General features: G+C 34.9%; 1 protein-coding gene across 1 annotated transcript in view; it reads right to left on the bottom strand.

Moving 5' to 3' along the window:
* Positions 1–18,533, bottom strand: part of LOC150105381 (transmembrane and coiled-coil domain-containing protein 4-like) — a 298,911-nt gene that overhangs the window by 98,356 nt on the left and 182,022 nt on the right. Inside the window, exon 9 of the mRNA XM_090393942.1 lies at positions 6,745–6,909. Within this exon, the coding sequence (XP_090250068.1) occupies positions 6,745–6,909 (165 nt within the window). The remainder of the gene's footprint in view (positions 1–6,744; positions 6,910–18,533) is intronic.

The following is an 18,533-nucleotide window of genomic DNA, read 5'->3' as shown; positions in this document are numbered from 1 at the left end:
ACAAAACCAAACAAAAAAGAAATAGTTTCGATTTTACACTGCTACTATATAATAACTTAAATCTCGAAACAGAACTATCAAAACAGTATGCAAAAATGAACTATAACACTGTCGTGTTCTTTCTCTGGCAAGAAATCACAAGTACTGACTGTTCCAAGATGGAACAAACATGCAAAACAGGACAAATTGGTAAATGCAAAACAGAACAAAATAAATTTAAAATGAAAAAAAAAAAAAAAAACAACTATTCTGATTTATCTGGGATGAAAATATAGCTTGAACACTGCCGTGTTTTTCTTTTATCCAAACTATTGTACTACTGTTCCAGGATGGAACAAAATTTGAATACTGATGTATTCTTTCTCTGGCGAGAAATCAAAACTACTACTGTTCCAGGATGGAACAAACTCCGAACGGCATTTTTTTTGTTTTGTATTAAAACAGACTTTCGCCCAAATAATCAAAATAGAACTGTAAAACATGGCAGCATGCATTTACATAACGAATTGCTCTCACTTTGTAGGTCCTATCGACTGCGCCAGTAAAACTCGGACTCGTGATGAATGGTAAACCTGGTGAAAGTCTTGATCATTACGCAGAATGAATGCTCACTGAAATAACTCATAGTTCTTTTTTGCAATGCCGATGACCTATTATACTGTAGTATATGATCTAACTAGAAAATTATATTTGCTTTCAAACACTAATGTTGTACTTGTTCTCTCACTTCGGGCACATTCTAAAAAAACAGAAATGGATACCACTCGGCGGAAACTTTGCTAATGAAGTCCTAAGCGCCGTCTGCTTCGTTGTCACGACTGCCGCACCTCCTGGCCACCAGTACACAGTTTAAGGAGAATTCGCAAGTCTTCGTGACAAAAATCTTTACAAACATGTAAGAAAGTTTTAAAGCGAATAAAAGTTGAGCAGCTCTCTGGTGTGAACTGTAGACTAAAATACAAAGATTAATGAAGAAAAAATGAAAAAGTTTGAGAACAGGAACCAAACCTTGGAGATTCTTGAAGAAAACTCTGATTGATTCAGCTAGAGAGGCATGTGGTGAGGTTTCTGCAAGGATAGAAAAATTAGAACTCCATGGTGGACAAAGGAAGTTAAAGAGGCAGTGAAGGAAAAGAATAAAGGATATTCAAAAATTTCTGGCAAATAAGTCAGCTTGTGCTCTTAGAGAATACAGAGACAAATGTAACAAAGGCTAAACACTGTGTAAACCTAGCTAAATAAAAGTCATGGGAGGACTTTGGCAAGAACATAGAAAATATATATCAAGAAGGTGGTAAGATATTCTGGAGGTTGTTGAAGAAGCTTAGAAATGGAGGAAAGAGTGCTGTAAAAGGAGTCAGAGATGATAAAGGTGACATGAAAACAGGAGAAAAAGATATCCTTAAAGTATGGAGTAATTACTTCGAAAAATTGCTAAATGAAACAAGCAGTGATAGCATAGTGGTAAAAAACACTCATCAGGCATACAGTCAGGAATACATATCCATACTTGAAGTAGAAAAAGCCATCAACGGCTTGAAATGTGGAAAGGCAGCAGGAGTAGATGATATTCGACCAGAAATGCTGAAGTATGGTGGTATAAAAGTCTTACAGTGGATGCACTGCATAGTTCAGAAAGCCTGGACAGAAGGACGAATTCCCGATGATTGGAGTAGAGCTCTAATAGTACCCATATATAAAAAGAGAAATAAAACTGAACGTGTGAATTACAGAGGATATTTCCCTACAGAGTGTCCCTGGCAAGATCTATGGAAGTATACTTGAGAAACGGTTGAGAAGAATTGTGGAAGAAAAGCTTGGTGAAGAACAAGCTGGATTCAGGCCAAATAGAGGCTGTGAGGATCAGATCTTCACTTTACAACAAATAGTTGAGAAAGCATGGGAATATAACAAAGATCTGTATTTAAGTTTTGTCGATCTGGAAAAGGCATATGACAAGGTGCAAAAAGTGAAGTTATTCAATATGCTACAGTTATATAGCATCAATGGGGCATTATATCAAGCAATAATTAGTCTTTATTTGAGTTGTAAGCCAACAATTAGAATTAAAGGAAGTAAAGGAAGATGGTTTAATGTTAAATCTGCTGTGAGACAAGGATGTACATTATCCCCTCTGTTATTCATTATCTATATGAATCACATTATGAAGAAAAGCAGCATTAAACCTGATATCAAAATTGGAGATGTTAATGTCAGCTCTTTGCTTTATGCGGATGATGTTATACTTCTAAATAAATCCGCTACAAATCTGCAAGATTCCCTGCCTAAATTGAATAACTACTGTAATAAATTTGGTACGAAAATCAGCAATAAGAAGAAAAGACAATGAAAATAGGCAGAAACATTGAAAATATCAACTACATTGCAAATGGAGGCACGATTTTTACTGAAGATGGTAAATTAAATATGGAAATAGACAACAGAATCAACAAAGCTGGTATGGTAGGAAGTCAATTGAATAAATTCATATGGAATAACAGAGAAATTAGTCAGATCACTAAATTAGCTGTATACAAGGCAGTGTTCAAACCAGTCTTAACTTATGGATCTGAGGGCTGAGTCAGAAGTAAAACACTTGACCAAAGACTAGAGACCGCAGATATGAGAGTCCTGAGATAGATTAGAGGCGTGAACAGATGGCATCAATGGTAATATCATATTAAAAATGAGGATATTAGGAAAGAACTCGACATCGTCAGCATCCAGGAATACGTTAGCAGAGCTAATCTCAGGTGGTATGGTCACTTAAACAGAATGGACAAGGAAAGATTAGCAAAACAAGTGTTCTCTGACAGGTTGGCAGGAAAAAGACCCAGAGGAAGACCAAGATATAGGTGGATTGATACGATACAAAGTGCCTTAGTTGATAGAAATATAAGATCTGATAATGTTGGAGTCCTGACAAGTAACACACTGATTTGGAAGAAAATTGTAGATAGGAAGTTAGTAATGATGTAAATTTTTCATGTAATACTATCATATCCTGTACACCCCTTGAGGGTGGGTACATGGCAGGAATTTGATGATGATGATATTATCTTAACATAATAACAAGTCTTGACAGTTAAGTTAGAGGAAAATTGTCAACAGGAAGTTAATAATAATGTGAACTTTTGTACGGTACTCTCATAGTATCCTGTACATGAGGATACAAGTGAGAAATTTAATTCTATGAAATTACTGTATAAGATGGAGAGGGGACTGTAATTTCTACTGCATATGACGAAAAAAAATACTCTAGTTTCCTCCTTTATTTTCTAGTTTTAATTCAAAATGTATAAATGTATGGAATACTTTCTATAGAATTACTCCTAGCAGCTGAATATTGAGCTAATTAGCATAAACACTGCATCAAGCTACTCCCACTCAAAAACACAGTTACCTCCTTTAACATGAAATGTCATGCCAATGCAGATAATACATGTTGCTGTTGTGCTGAGTAGATTATGGTAAAAATATATTTATGTATTCAGCAAAAAAAAAAAAAAACATTGGACATGAATTGTGACTTGATTTGCTTAGAAAATCAACTATCTACTAAATGTTTTGAACTTTCACTGTTTGCAATGATGAGCTTAAAACAGCATTAGCCTATTGAACTCATTATAGTGCACATCTACTGTATATGCCTGATGGATTGCACTTAAATGAATTTGGAGTTAGGAGTCTGGAGAAAGTTTTTTTCAATATGCAAAAACTAAAGCTATTAGGCAGAATCCAGGTGAACATGCATGCAGGCTCCTTCAAGATGAGTGAGATAATGAGAAAGTTCAAGTTCACAGAATGTAAACTGCAGTTTCTCAAATCTGAATAAGAAAAAAATTAAAAATATTTTTAAAATGTTAAAAAGATTTAAGGACACTTTTGGGTTCACTGAAATATCGCAATGCTTGTTACTAATGCCAGAGGTGTCTGAAATAACAGTGAGGAATTTCTGGAATTAATTAGCATGAAATGGCCAATAATTACAGGCATTTGTAAGTCTTGGTTAACTGAGAATACTGTTGCATGTGTGCAGGTGAGTCAGCTCACACATGCTGATACATTCATCTGTGTTTTCAGAGAAGAACAGAGAAAATGGGACCAGGGTAGAGGTATTGCTAAAGTAACACCAGAACTGCAACTATCAAAAAAGTTCCAGCAGGAAGGTCAAGTTGAGGGAAGTAATGCATTTGATGCTATTTAGTATGAGATATAAAAGCCAACAGGATATACATAGCTGGTTTTCTGCTAAATGGCTATTGACAATATACATCAGGAAATTAGTTCAACAAGCAGAAGAAAATCAGCCATTATGGAGTACTTCAACTATGTGAAAAGAGTTAAAGAAAGAAAGGACATTATCTAAACAGCATGTGATGGAAGGTACTCAGGATTTGAGAGTACTGGACCTGGTTACAGCATCAGAGAATTTGTCCATAACCATTATAACATCTTTGCCTCCAATTGGGAAGAGTGATCATGCAGTCTTAATGTGGGAAGTGGCTAAGCATGTCATATTTTCAATGAAGAAAGGTCATATGTGGAATGACGAAGCTAGTGATTATGACAGGCTCAAGAGGCAACTTGAAGCAGTGCCACAGCATAAGAAACTGCTGAGATAGAATGTTAATACTACATAAGAAAATAGAGTATTTAAAGAAAGTAGTATTAGATTGCATACTCTTAACTATTTCAATACAGTTAAGGGATAAGAAAATAGTTACCAAGGTAAGGAATTAGATAAGGACTATTTATTGAAAGCAGAATTACAATCATGCACTGCTAACATCCTTCCCTCCAATTTCTATTTAAGTTGCCTTATTTATCAGGAGGATAAATAAGGTCAGTGTTAAATCGAAGAGTAGCATCATTAAACAGGATTTCCAATAGCAAAAAAAAAATGTTTTGGAAGAAATAAAGAGAAAGGTGATCAACAAATGCCTAAGCATTACAAAGTACAGTCAAAAATGGTTGGCATGGTGAGGAAGGAAAATCAGACCATGAACAGTGGACCTAAGGAAAAACAAAAGAATTCTTTTCCTATGCAGTGACTAAAAGGAAGAATGATTATGGAAGGATAACTTTAATGAACATTGATGGGAGGGAGGTGAAACAGAAGAAATAGTTGAACAGAACAGCTGTGTGATCACTCTGTGAATCATCCAGGTGGAGACAATGCAGTGACTGATGTAAGAAGGATCAATATGAGAATAGAAGTAGATGAACTAGAGATATTAAGAAATTTCAATGTGAATAGAGCCACAGGAATGTATGAGATATCATCCCATGTGTTTATGGCAAAGTGCAAGAGAAATGCCCCTAACTAAGCCATCTATACTGCATAATAAAACACAAGTCTGGCAGTCGTGAGACACTAACTGGCCTACAATTTGTTACATCATTCAGAAATCTCCTTTATGTAATTGGGCTCTCTTTTTCTCTTTTTGTTCCTTTGGAACTTTGCATATGCTCAGACTTAAATTGAATAGTCTAGCATTACAAAGCACAGGCAAGAAGGGTAGATCTTGTCTTAGAAATTATTCACTTTTTTAGATGAAATGGATAAGGGAAATGGCTACATCATGACCAATGGTGCCGCATGCCCATTTCAATTGGGTGTGCTGTTGTTGCTTATGCAACTCACACTACAAAATTCACATCAGTTTGAAAGTATGACTGCATTTTTATTGATGGATGAAAGTTTTAAGAGTGTATAGCACATCAGTGCTCATCTTAATTGGTCTAATGCAATTAATTGTAGGATAACTTTGAATACTTTATCAATTAATTGTAACCAAATCTGCAAAGAGTGGGGAACAATGTGTTTGTTTTAAGTATATATTAGAAAACAATAATGAAGGAGAATGCTATATTTGATTGGTATATTTGAATTACTCAAAGGTGTAAAATTTTAAAGAGGAGAACGATGCTTACCTCCTTCTACTACAATACTATTTCCCATTGTAAATATGGGCAAAAAAAAGTTATAAATTCATCAAAAATTATATATAAAAACTTGTCTACCACATCAGTTCACACTTCATGCACACAAAACAGATGAAACTCAGAAAACAAAAACAGCAACTCATGACAAATGACAACATTTAATTGGATTGGTTGACACAATAACCAATCACAGCCACAAAGTGCTACTGTTTTGGATGCCAAGAAATTATATTCTTGGTTTAATCCAGAGTATTTTAATAATAAGGTGTGACACCTTTTGGCTACTTGTATATGGAAATATGATTTCTGCATTATTTCAACCTTGGTATCACCTCTGGGTCTGGCTCCCACTGATGCGACCTCAATAAAGGTCGAAACTAGTCTGGGCAGTGATCCTTCTCATAATGCATAGCATTATACACGTCCATAAAGATGCGTGCTTTGCATTATTGGATACTAAATGATGTGAAGACATTCTATATATGAGTTGCCCTGTCCTGAAAATACTTCAGGTGCAAACTTTGTTTGCTTACACTTGGATAAAGGATTAAACCAAGAATATAATATCTTGGCATCTTTAATTTATAGTATAACCAAGTGGAAAAACTTCCAACAACGATCAAAGGAAAAAACTACCAGTTAGAAATTCACTTTCATTTTGGTTTTATACAGTATTGTTACTTGAATATGAATATTTTTTTGGTTTAGAATTCTTTCTGTTAATTTTAGTATTCAGACCAAAGAGACATATGGTCATGGAGAAATGAAAAAATTAATTGAAGTATTGTTAATTACCTGACAGAATAGTGTATTTGAGTGCTTCTTGTGCTGCTATTGAAACAGCAAAACTGAATAAATAGTCCATAGCTCTTCCTAACTGAAGAAAATAGGTGGATTCGTACTGTAAGCAATACTGCTCTCTTGAATGCATCAATGTTCCCCATGGTTCTTGAAAAGCATCTAAATTACAAAAAATACATTTGAATGTAATGCATTACAAACTTGCATAACTACCAAAGATTATGCTTACTTTAATAATAACAAGGAATACAAGGTGCTGTTTGTTTATTTCACAAGAGCAACATTTAATATGATTATAAATAAACAACATTTAATATGATTATAAATAATTCTCACTACAGCAAATACCACAATAGTGAATCACTCACAATAACAAACTAGCATAAAATTCCAGTAGGAACCTTTATATCTCATCTCAACTAAATGCAAGTTAGCCAGTAATTCCTACAATATTATTCATAAATTTTCTTTCTTCTTTGGTGTATCAATCTGAAAATTGGTAAATATAGCAGCACATCACAACATCCTGTCTTGTGACTTCCTTTTTATCTCTTCATAACTCTTAGTACCAGTTAGCATCATTATGTTATTTATATATGAAATTCTTGGTCTACCTTGTGGCCCTCGTTTCCTTCTACAGTCCCTTCCATTATTTCTGTAATCAGTCCCCCATGCCTCAAATGGTGTCCAATTAGCTTTTTCTTCTCTTATTGATGTCTTTACAAACACACAAATTACATCTACAAGATGTGGCAACACCTATTATTCTTTTCAAATGGCTGGGATAGATGCTGTTTTCCTTGAGAACATGTAATGAGCCAAACTGCTTCACAGAATGAAGATAAATGGAATGAAATAAAAGAGAAACATGTTTGAAGATCTGTGGATACAGAATGAATACATGATGATTAGCTCATGTTATTACAGAATTAACAGAACATGGAGAAATGATGGATTCCAGTTCTGTGGAACAGAAATGATTTTAATATCTGCAGAAAATATAGAGTTATTAGACAAACTGTCTTCTGGCCATCATCAAGAATTTAGGGATATTATTGTATCACATCATCTCAGATATGAGAATTGGGTTCTATTACTGACAGACTAAGGATTTGTAGGGCTAATAGCAGAACAGGTGAAGAGTAATATCTTCAGTGGAATAGGATACTGTGTTAATTTTGGTCATGATGCATTTGGGAGAGGAAAAACTAGATGCAAATATACTCAACTCTCACTATACCTAAGAGCACTGTCTGCCTATCATCCAAAAAAAAAAAAAAAAAAAATTATATCATACTGTTTAGTATGATATTATAAATTATTTTTTTTTGGATGATAATATAAATTATATAATTATTTTATCACTTTTATGATCAACCTTTTCTTCAATGAAAAATGCTATTAGCGATTTAGCATCATGCAGCTTGTACTATTTTGAACAATTCACTTGTTTGCATTCTACCTTGTAAAAAATGTTGTTCCGGACACTGATCATAGTTTCTTAGTTTCAAACTGAAATATTTGGCAGTATATTTAATAAATATTACTTCTTGTGTTTATGTGTAGATAATTTAAGAGTATCAAATTAACAATACAGAGTTCTTTAATCTGACAGAAACTGCAATCAATGGCTAAGAAAGTACTGTGCATCTGATTAGGTTCAGTAGTGAGGGCATTATCATCAGATCAAATAAATTTTGGTCTGTTAACCAAAGCTTTTATGATGTCATACTGTTAGGGGTGGTGTAACTTTTGATGGATGGATCTGCTTGAATGTGTAGGTTTTCTGTAGACAAAAAACATCAAAGATTCATCTGGTTGGTATATAATCTAGAAAAAGCTGGGTTTTCTTTTTGTTGTTGTTTTCTCTTAACACAAATACAAGTTTATGTTGCTCCCACCATGAAAAGTTATTTGTAAATCTATTCCTAGTCTGCCCATTGTACATTTTTGTACTGTGGGCAGGCTAGGAATATAACCCCCCACTATTTTTATCAATTTTATTTTATTTATTTATTTTGTATAGTTTGGAACCCAACTCATGAGACCAAACATGGAACTTTTTCAAGCCACTTCAGGCCTCCAACATGTGGGGGGGGGGGTCTCACACCCAACAGGCAATGACATTCATCTCGACAATCACAAACATCCATGCCCATGGCGGGATTCAAACCTGCAGCCTGTTGGTTGAGAGTGGGTACGCTAACTTCTCGGCTAATCATGCAAGCAAAGTATGAAAGACCATTCCTCGAATCTGCTAAGCCCTAAAAACAATCTTAATATGAATAACTTCGGATGCATTAAACTGTCTTAAGTCTGTAAAACACTTATCTTGGACCATCAGTCCAATTGCCAAGAAAGCCCAATCAAACACACAAGATAGCACAATATAAGAAATAATTAAATTATTTAGTTATATCATCTACAATGTCATCTCATTCCTAAAATTGCCTTGAGTATAACAATCAAGATATAAGTCTAAACATCAAAATATGAAATACTTGAAAACACATTTAGACTCCAGAACAGCATTCCCAATTAATCTATTCTGGTCTACCCTACAGCACTTCATGTACTACACATTTCCAACCTTTTGGAGGATGTGGCTGCTATCTAAAATATAAAATTGTTTAACTGGTTTATTAATAAAAATGCAATTACTGTATGCTTTTTGCTTGCCTATTTTCAAAAACCATTTTATTCCCAAAGAGGGCAGGCAGACAAAGCTCCATTAACTTTTTGGAAGATTGGTGAGCCACAGTCATTATAATGCCCCTTAAGTATTATGCCTCTGCCCAATGCATATGATGATTTCAGTAACATCAGGTGGATAGGTAGAAAGAGAATGCAACAGACAGCTGACACCATCTCATGGTCCTAAACCCTAACAAGTATATATATTTATTGACTAAACCAGGGCAAATTCTAGAATTGATTCTTAGTTATGGAGTTAAAAAATCCAAGTTTCCAGGAGAGGAACCTTACTTCCATAGTTTGGCCTATTTGCCGAGGTTCAAATTTTTATTATGATCTCATACATATTTGCAAGATTTTTTAAATGAACGTCAACTTTTCGTACTAATGCTAATATTAATACTAAATATTATTAAACAACTGACACAGAAAAAAAAAAAGAGGGAAAGATCAAATGGAAGACCTCCACTGTTTAACTTCAATGACAAATGGTAAAATCAGCTTGATTCTTCAAGTGAATGTCTGTGATGGTCTAATACTATTATACTATTATATTATACTATTAAAATATTATTATACGAGAATCTCCAGAGAGTCCAAGGCCTCATTGAGGGAGATATCATCTCTCTTTCTTATTCACCACACATCTAATACTAGCCGATTCCACACACTTAGTCATAGGTTCTAAGTCTTCTACCTGGGATTGCCACCACGTGAGAACTACTGTGTCGATCGTCTTGAAAGGAAGAAGCTGTATATCGCTGCCATGTTAAGGGTCCTATAAGGCAAGGTATAGTCAACAACTCTGATAAGGAAGAAATTTAGCAGGAAAACAGGAATGAGTAAGCAAGCAGAAGGAACAACAAGAGGAAGACTTATGTATGAACAAAAGGTTAACATGAACAACTGTGTGCTGAATAAGAATGTCAAGTGTCTACGAGGGTGGTCTGAAAAGTTCTCGGCCTAACAAAGAAAAAAACAAATTTATAATTTCAAAAGTATTTTTTATTTTTCAACATAATCTCCCTTAAGACTAATACATTTATTCCAGCAAAGATCCAGTGCCATTATCCCATTCCTGTAGTGGTTCTCAGTAAGATCTGCAAAATACCCCTCTACAGCTGCAATCATCTCTTGATTCAAAGAAAAATGCTGACCAGCGAGGGAGAGTTTTAGTTTTGGGAAGAGATAGAAGTCAGAGGGAGCCAAATCTGGGGAACAGGGTGGATGTTCCAACAATTCATACTGCAAATACCTTAATTTTCCCATTGTTAAAACACCTTTGTGGGCAGGTGCATTGTCCTGATGAAAGATGATTTTTTTTCTTCTGCAAACCAGGTATTTTTAACCCGACTAGATGAAAAAATTCATCTAGTCAGGTTAAAAGATCAGAATAATATTCCACAGTTATTGTTTTACCCTTTTCAAGATAATTAATAAACAAAATGCCTTTAGCATCCCAAAACACCAATGCCATGACCTTTCCTGCTGATGGAAATGACTTTGTCTTGTTTGGCACTGAACAACCTGCTTCGGTCCACCATTTGGATTCTGGTGTGTAACGGTGAATCCAAGTCTCATCCATAAATCGACTCACAAAATCAGTTTTATTCTTGTTAAAACGGTCCAAGAACTGTTCAGAGATTTTCATGCGAGTGCATTTTTGATCTGCTGTGAGCAAGTGCAGCACCCATCTTGCAATTCTTAATGCAAAATATATCCTACATGCTCTTTTGAAATGCCTATAGTCTCAGCAATTTCACACACTTGAACTCACCGGTTATCATAAATTTAGTTTAATCCTTTATCCAAGTGTGAGCAAACGAAGTTTGTGCCTGAAGTATCTTCAGGACTGGGGTAAGGTGGTACAACACCAGAGCAACTCGTTGCAAAGGTGGAGCAAGATACCAACACTCCTGTCTCAGTATCTCCTATAATGCAAAACACATCTCCTTGCGGATATGCCTAATGTTATGCATTAAGGGAAGGGCCACTACCCAGACTAGTTTCGACCTTTATTGAGGTCTCTTCAGTGGGAGCCAGGCCCAAGTTGAGCTACCAGGCAGAAGCATTAGCAGGTCATCTCTACCTATAGGAGTTGCCAAATGGTGTGCCAACTTTGGCACAGATGTGTTTTGCATTATAGGAGATACTGAGACAGGAGTGTTGGTATCTTGCTCCACCTTTGCAACGAGTTGCCCTGGTGTTGTACCACCTTACCCCAGTCCTGAAGATACTTCGGGCGCAAACTTCGTTTGCTCACACTTGGATAAAGGATTAAACTAAATTTATTATACTCTAACCAAGTGAAAAATAAACTTTCATCACCGGTTATCCAATACCATATCATGCACTTGATCAATGATTTCTGGTGTTGTTATACTTTTTGGACATCCTTCACGTGGATCATCTGATTCAAGGCTGGTACAGTCACATTTAAACTTGGCAGCTCATTTCTTAATTGTTGAAAAAGAAGAAGAGTGGCCATAAACTTTTATGAACTTCGAATGAATTTTTTTTTGGCATTAAACCTTCTTTTACATGGTTTTCTCATGCAGTTATAAAAGAATTTTATAACTGCATGATACTCAATTTTATCCATTTCAAGGGATACGTTTGCTTCAGACAGCTGTATAAAACAAACTACTTGATAGAATGACTTGCAATTTCACATTGATGCTTATGACAGATGTACCAACTTAGAAAAAAAAATAAAAAAATCTCACTGATAGTGTTGTCATCTATGGTTGAGGCTGAGAACTTTTCAGATCATCCCCGTATGTTAATGAGATAATGTATTATAAAATATATACACATTTACATAAGAATATTTGGCAAATTAAATAATATTGTTGTGTAAATGTGTATATATTTTATAATCCTAATATCACAAGTATCTTTAAAGAATCAAGATAATGTATATTACTGTTGAATTTGGTTTCAACAAGATATGCCTTATACTCAGTTAATATTATGCTAGATTGTGAATTAGCTTAGAACTGAGATTAAATTAGAAGGAATTGAGACTAGCAAGAGTATTGTAATGACATTGTGTATATATGTGAATCATCCTGCAAATAATTCCTTTTTACTTAAATGGTTTGTGAACAATACATTGGACTGATTCTGTCAATGCACTACACAACTAGTTTAAGGTAAGAATAAAATAAGCGGGGAATACGAACGATATCTGCTATGTCTTTGGTTTAAGATCTTATCATTTCACACTCAATATATAGTCTAACTGGTGCAGTTGTTAAACAAATAAATTTCTTAGACCATAGAGCATGAGAAATAGGATATAAAATAAATAAATAAATGGCAGCAGTCGGGAGTTAAAGCAGCCGACCGTTCACGATAATTAAGTAAAGAGAAAACAAAGACAAAGCAGGGTAGTGGAAGTACAAAAATTAGAATACAGAATATAATGTAACAAAATAACAGTCTTAATTATTACAAATGGTGCAGTCCCACTACATTTTTACACCATTACCATCACTAGTTCTAGCTAATTCCCTTGATGAGTCTCTGACTCCCTGGAGGTTTCTCTTAATAATAATAATTTATAGAAAACTTGGAAAAGAAAGCCAATGAAATATATCAAAAAAAAAAAAAAAAAACCATAGTGGTTTCATTATTTGTTGGGAAGAACAGAAGAATTTGTGCAATCTAAGGATTACCTGAACAGCTTAAACCCAAACTTACAATTTTATAATAGATTTAGTTTAATCCTTTATCCAAGTGTGAGCAAACAAAGTTTGCGCCTGAAAGTATCTTCAGGACTGGGGGTAAGGTGGCACAACACCAGGCAACTCGTTGCAAAGATTGAGCAAGCTAACATCACTCCTATCTCAGAGTCTCCCATAAGGCAAAACACATCTCCTTGCAGATATGTATAATGTTATGCATTAAAGGAAGGGCCACTATCCAGAGACTAGTTTCGACCTTTATTGAGGTCTCTTCAGTGGGAGCCAGGCCCAAGTGGAGATATCAGGCAGCAGGCAGAAGCATTAGCAAGGTCATCTCTACCTATGGGAGTTGCCAAATGGTGTGCCACCTTTTTATTAAATTACTCTGGATTTAGAGAAAGATGTTGAAAGTTTATTTTTCACTTGGTTAGACTATAATAAATTTAGTTTAATCCTTTATCCAAGTGTGAGCAAACAAAGTTTGCACCTGAAAGTATCTTCAGGACTGGGGTAAGGTGGTACAACAGCGGGCAACTTGTTGCAAAGGTGGAGCAAGCTAACATCACTCCTATCTCAGTATCTTCCACAATGCAAAACACATCTCCTTGCGGATATGTATAATGTTATGCATTAAGGGAAGTTGCCCGGTGTTGTACCACCTTACCCCAGTCCTGAAGATACTTTCAGGCGCAAACTTTGTTTGCTCACACTTGGATAAAGGATTAAACTAAATTTATTATAGTCTAACCAAGTGAAAAATAAACTTTCAACATCTTTCTCTAAATCCAGAGTAGTTTAATAAAAAAGTGGAACACCGTTTGGCAACTCCTATAGGTAGAGATGACCTTGCTTCTGCCTGCCTGGTGTCTCCACTTGGGCCTGGCTCCCACTGAAGAGACTCAATAAAGGTCGAAACTAGTTTGTGTAGTAGCCTTTCCCTTAATGCATAACATTATACATATCCGCAAGGAGATGTGTTTTGCATTGTGGAAGATACTGAGATAGGAGTGATGTTAGCTTGCTCCACCTTTGCAACGAGTTGCCCAGTGTTGTACCACCTTACCCCAATCCTGAAGATACTTTCAGGCGCAAACTTTGTTTGCTCACACTTGGATAAAGGATTAAACTAAATTTATTATAGTCTAACCAAGTGAAAAATAAACTTTCAAAAAACTTACAATTACTATAGAGCATGAGGATCACAGAAAATTACAATATCTTGACATTTTCTTGAAGTATCGAAAGAAAAAAAAAAAACAAACAGTTGAATCTTTTTCAGTATATAGAAAACCACAACTGGGAGATTCCCCTGTGCTCCTTCAACACCACCACTTCCATTACAAAAGATGGACATGATCAAAGCATTACAGGGACAGAGCCTGCAGCATCTTCAGTATGACAGAAAAAAGAAAAGAAATCAAGATCTTCGTTATTACTTTAAACATATGCTCTTCCTGAAGAGCATATGTTTAAAGTATGTTTAAAGACAATCAACTTAGTCTACATTTATGTCTAGTCTACTTAGCCTGCATTTATCTATTTATTAATTATTATTTCTATCATTTCCTAGCACGCGGCAACAATTGTATTTTAATAGGTGATCCACAGAATGTTCGTTACTTGTATTCCATTCCTATAACTGTTTGTGTGACACTGAAGATGTACTATTAGTTTTAGTATGAAATATCTGTACCTTTAATAAAAAGTTATTACTGTGATCTTATGTGTTCTTTTAATAATAATAACTTAGTCTACATAAAAAATATTACAGACAAGATTGCAGCAATATTTCATAATTATGATGTTAAAGTGGCTTCCATCCTGATGTACAAGATATCTAGGTTCTTGCATCCACTCAAATCTCCACATCTGCCCATAATGAAACCAGGAGTATATAAAATTCATTGCCCTTTGGGCATTTGCTGTATGAACCAGACAAGTTAATCTGGAGATATTTGCACCCCTGATGATGTCAAAAAAGAAAAGGGCATTGATCAGGATTAGCCTTTCACACAATAAACACTAGCCACCAAATAATTTGGCAAAACACAGCAATAACATCCATTCATTATAACTGTTATATAAGAAAATGTAAAGATGCCTCAGAAATGCTTTGTAGCTTAAGTGTAACAAAAACCAAGATTTAATTTACTCGGAGTTTGGTCTATATTAAGAATCTAACAATAGTGGATCTGGAATATGATATGGATTATCCCAAGAGCATGATAGCAATAACTTACTTTGTTCAATTTGATGCATGTTATTTAATCAAACTGTGTCCTCATTCTGATATGTATATTAGGCTGTTGAAATTTGCAAAAAATGTGTCATGGAATTATTTTGTCTAGTTTTTTCATCAATTAATCATGTAAGTCTGATTTGTGAAACTTGTCAGGTTTTATTGTTATTTCAATAAAGCTCATAATCAAATTTCTGCCATGTACCCTCAAGGTTACATTAGGAAAGCAATGTCAAGTTCTTTCCTATCATTGTTTTTAATAATATTGCCATTGATACCATCTGTTCGTGTCCCTAATCTTTCTCAGAACTCTCATATCTTGCAGTCTTTGGTCAAGTGTTTTACTTCTAACCTAGCTCTCAGATCCATAAGTTAAAATTGGTTTGAACACTATTGTATATAGCTAATTTAGTGTTTAGACTAATTTCTCTCTTATTCCATATAAATTCATTCAGTTGACTTCCTACCATACCAGCTTTGCTGATTCTGTTGTCTATTTCCATATTTAATTTACCATCTTCACTAAAATCCAGCCTAAGTAGCTGAAATGTTTTACTTGTTCTATATATTCTCCATTCAAAATGCAGTTGATATTTTCAATGCTTCTGCCCATTTTCATTGTCTTGTTATTGCTGACCTTCATACCATATCTATTACAATAGTTATTCAATTTAGTCAGGGAATCTTGCAGACTTGGTGGATTTATGTAGAAGTATAACATCACCTGCATAAAGCAAAGAGCTGACATTAACATCTCTAATTTTGATATCAGGTTTAATACCACTTTCCTTCATAATGTCATCCATATAGATAATGAATAAAAGAGGGGATAATGTACATCCTTGTCTGACACCAGATTTAACATTAAACCATCTTCCTGTACTTCCTTCAATTCTAACTGCTGACAACTCAAATAAAGACTAAGTATTCATTTACCCCATATAACTGTAGCATTTAGAAAACTTTTCCCTGGGCACCCTGTCATAAGCCTTTTCCAGATCTACAAAATTTAAATACAGATCCTTGTCATACTCCCATGATTTCTCAACTATGTGTCATAAACTGAAAATCTAATCACAACAATCTCTATTTGGCTTGAACCCAGCCTGTTCTTCTCCAAGTTTTTCTTTCACCAAATTTTCAAGTATGCTTGCATAAATCTTACCTGGAAAACTTAGTAGAGAAATTCCTCTAGGAGAGCTAGGGGAACTAGGAGAGCTCCACTCCAATCATCTGGAATTTGACCTCCTAACCAGGCCTTCTGAATTATGCAAGTACAGCCACTGCAAAACGTTTATAGCTCTGTATTTAGTGTTGATTAATTTTGACAGTATATATTAGAATGCAGACTGATAAGTAAATAATTATTTATTGACTTACTGCTGATATTTCGCTGCTGTTATAACCAGCATCTTCAGAGTACAAAAAACAGTTTGTCACAATATGTGAGACTATAACGATATGGTGTAACAGTGGGACTAGTTTGAACAATTATAGCAACAACCAAAGACTAAAGTCCTAATTAGATGCCCTCCATGTTAAAAAAAATAAAAGAAAGAAAACAGAGAGAAAGAAAGTAGATACTAATTATGTCTTAAGATGACTGTCTCCCAGTCATCTTAAGACATAACTAGACATGTTGTGGAGACAGTCATCTTAAGACATAACCAGTACCCTCTTTCTCTCTCTGTTTTTTTAACAGAGAGGGTGCCTAATTAGGACTTCAGTCTTTTCAAACTAGTCCCATTCTTTCACCATATTCTTGTAGTCTCGCATATTGTGACAAACTGTTTTTCATGCTCTGAAGATGCTGGTTATAACACCAATGAAATATCAACAATAAGTCAATAAATAATTATTTACTTAGTGTGTGCTTCTAATATATACCATCAAAATTAATCAACATGTACAACGAACACGTAAGCCTCTCTACACCTCCATATTTAATCATCATCTTCTTCTATCTTCCATCATGTGTGTGTGTGATGAGGCTAAATGAACTCTTCCCACTTCTGTCTGTCCCTGGAGAGTCCGAACAATTTTGTCCAGTTTGGTGTCGCTTGTTGTGATTTGGTTTTCAGGTCCTCTTTTATTTTGTCTATCCATCTAATTCTGGACCGCACTTTGGATCTTTTACCTTCCATCGTTGTATTCAGGACTTTAGCTGGTAGTCTTTCTGTTCCCATTCTGGTCACATGGCCAAACCATCGCAGTCTTCTTTCTTGGATTTTGTCTATTATTGTTATTTCTTGTTTTATTCATTTCCTTATGTCTTCGTTTCTTAGTCTATCCAGCAGAAACACTTAGAGTAATCTTCTTAGCCAGCCCATTTCAGCAGTTAATAATTTTTTCTCTTCAGCCTTTTTGAGATTCCAGCATTCACTTCCATAGATTCTTACTTTTGTTACTTGTTTGATGTCTCTTGACTTCCACATTTTATTAAGTCGTCCAAAACTTTGGGATGCTTGACTGTTTGTCTGTTTATATCTTTTGTAATTTCACCACTGTACTCAATAACTCCTCCAAGGTAGGTGAAGTTTTCTACGTGCTCTAGATTCTTACTATCAATTTCAATTTTCAGATTGATGCTTCTTTTTCTATTTGCATAATCTTTGTTTATGCAAATAGGAAATTTGCATAAACAAAGATTATGCAAATTTTTTGTCCATATTTAATCCAAATTTTATACATTCTTCCTTTATTTTATCAGAAATTCATTGTAGATTTTCTTCTGTCCTTGCAAGTAATGCAATGTCATCTGCAAATTTTAAATTTGTTACATTTTTCCCATATAGTTTGATTCTGGAGTCTTTATTTTTTAAGGCCTTACTGGTTGCTTCTTCCAGTGTAAGATTGAACAAGTCTGGTGAAAGATTGCATCCCTGTCTTACTCCGCTCTCTGTGTGGAACCAGTTGGTTAAGGTGTCCTCGTACTGCATTTTCATATTTCTCAGATTCTTTATTATTCTTATTGTTTTGTTGGGAATTCCAAATTCTTCCACAGTTTTCCATAGTTCTCTTCTACGGAGTGAATCAAATGCCTGACAAAAGTCTATGAAATTTATGTAGCAACTTTGGTTGTACTCTAGTGTCTTTTCTATTAGCTGTCTTAAGATGAATAGATGATCAATTGTGCTTCATCCTGGTCTGAAACCTGCTTG

Source organism: Typopeltis vanoorti, chromosome 6, assembly GCF_054136105.1.
Source record: "Typopeltis vanoorti isolate ZY-2024b chromosome 6, IOZ_Tvanoo_1.0, whole genome shotgun sequence".
In the NCBI taxonomy this organism is placed as follows: domain Eukaryota; kingdom Metazoa; phylum Arthropoda; class Arachnida; order Uropygi; family Thelyphonidae; genus Typopeltis; species Typopeltis vanoorti.
The sequence above is the reverse complement of the archived record's forward strand: the minus strand, read 5'-3'. Positions and strand labels throughout refer to the sequence as shown.